General features: G+C 54.8%; 1 protein-coding gene across 1 annotated transcript in view; it reads right to left on the reverse strand.

Moving 5' to 3' along the window:
• Positions 1–239: 239 nt before the first annotated feature.
• LOC104996625 (neuroligin-3-like) overlaps positions 240–566 on the reverse strand; it is a gene marked incomplete at its 3' end in the record, with an annotated part of 16,642 nt that continues 16,315 nt past the window's right edge. The window contains exon 4 of the mRNA XM_010850915.1: positions 240–425. Coding sequence (XP_010849217.1) covers positions 240–425 — 186 coding nt within the window. The remainder of the gene's footprint in view (positions 426–566) is intronic.

Genomic DNA, 566 nt, shown 5'->3' on the forward strand with positions numbered 1-566 from the left:
CCAGTGTTCTGGCCTGGAGAATCCCATGGACTGTATAGTCCATGGGGTCGCAAAGAGTCAGACACGACTTTCACTTTCACTTTCTCCCCAAAGGGACACTGAGCTGGTAGGCGAGGGTTGCTGATTCCCCTGGGTGCTCTTGGGACATGAAGCTGGGCACCCTGGAGCCTGGAGGGCCTGGGGTCAGGGTCGGCAGCCAGCACTTGGCTAGTTCTTGTGCTGTTCCAAGAGCTACTCACCTTCAGAATGATGCGACAGTGTGAGGAGGCTGACACAGGATGCACCAATGCCTGAGCCAAAGACGGTGATACGGCGGGGATCACCACCAAAGAAGGCGATATTCTCGCTCACCCAGCGGAGGGCCTGGATTTGGTCAAGGAGCCCATAGTTTCCCTTGGCAGCCTGATCGCCAGTGCTCAGGAAACCTGAATTCAATAAAGGGCACAAGGACAGTGAAGGTGGAGGGATGGAGCATTTGGATGGCGATGACTGTCAGGGGCATAAGGATGGAGGATGAGCATGCAGTGTAGCTCTTTTCACCCAGTTAGCATTAACCACTGCTCTTT

This window comes from Bison bison, unplaced genomic scaffold (assembly GCF_000754665.1).
Source record: "Bison bison bison isolate TAMUID 2011002044 unplaced genomic scaffold, Bison_UMD1.0 scf7180017851522, whole genome shotgun sequence".
Taxonomy (NCBI): domain Eukaryota; kingdom Metazoa; phylum Chordata; class Mammalia; order Artiodactyla; family Bovidae; genus Bison; species Bison bison.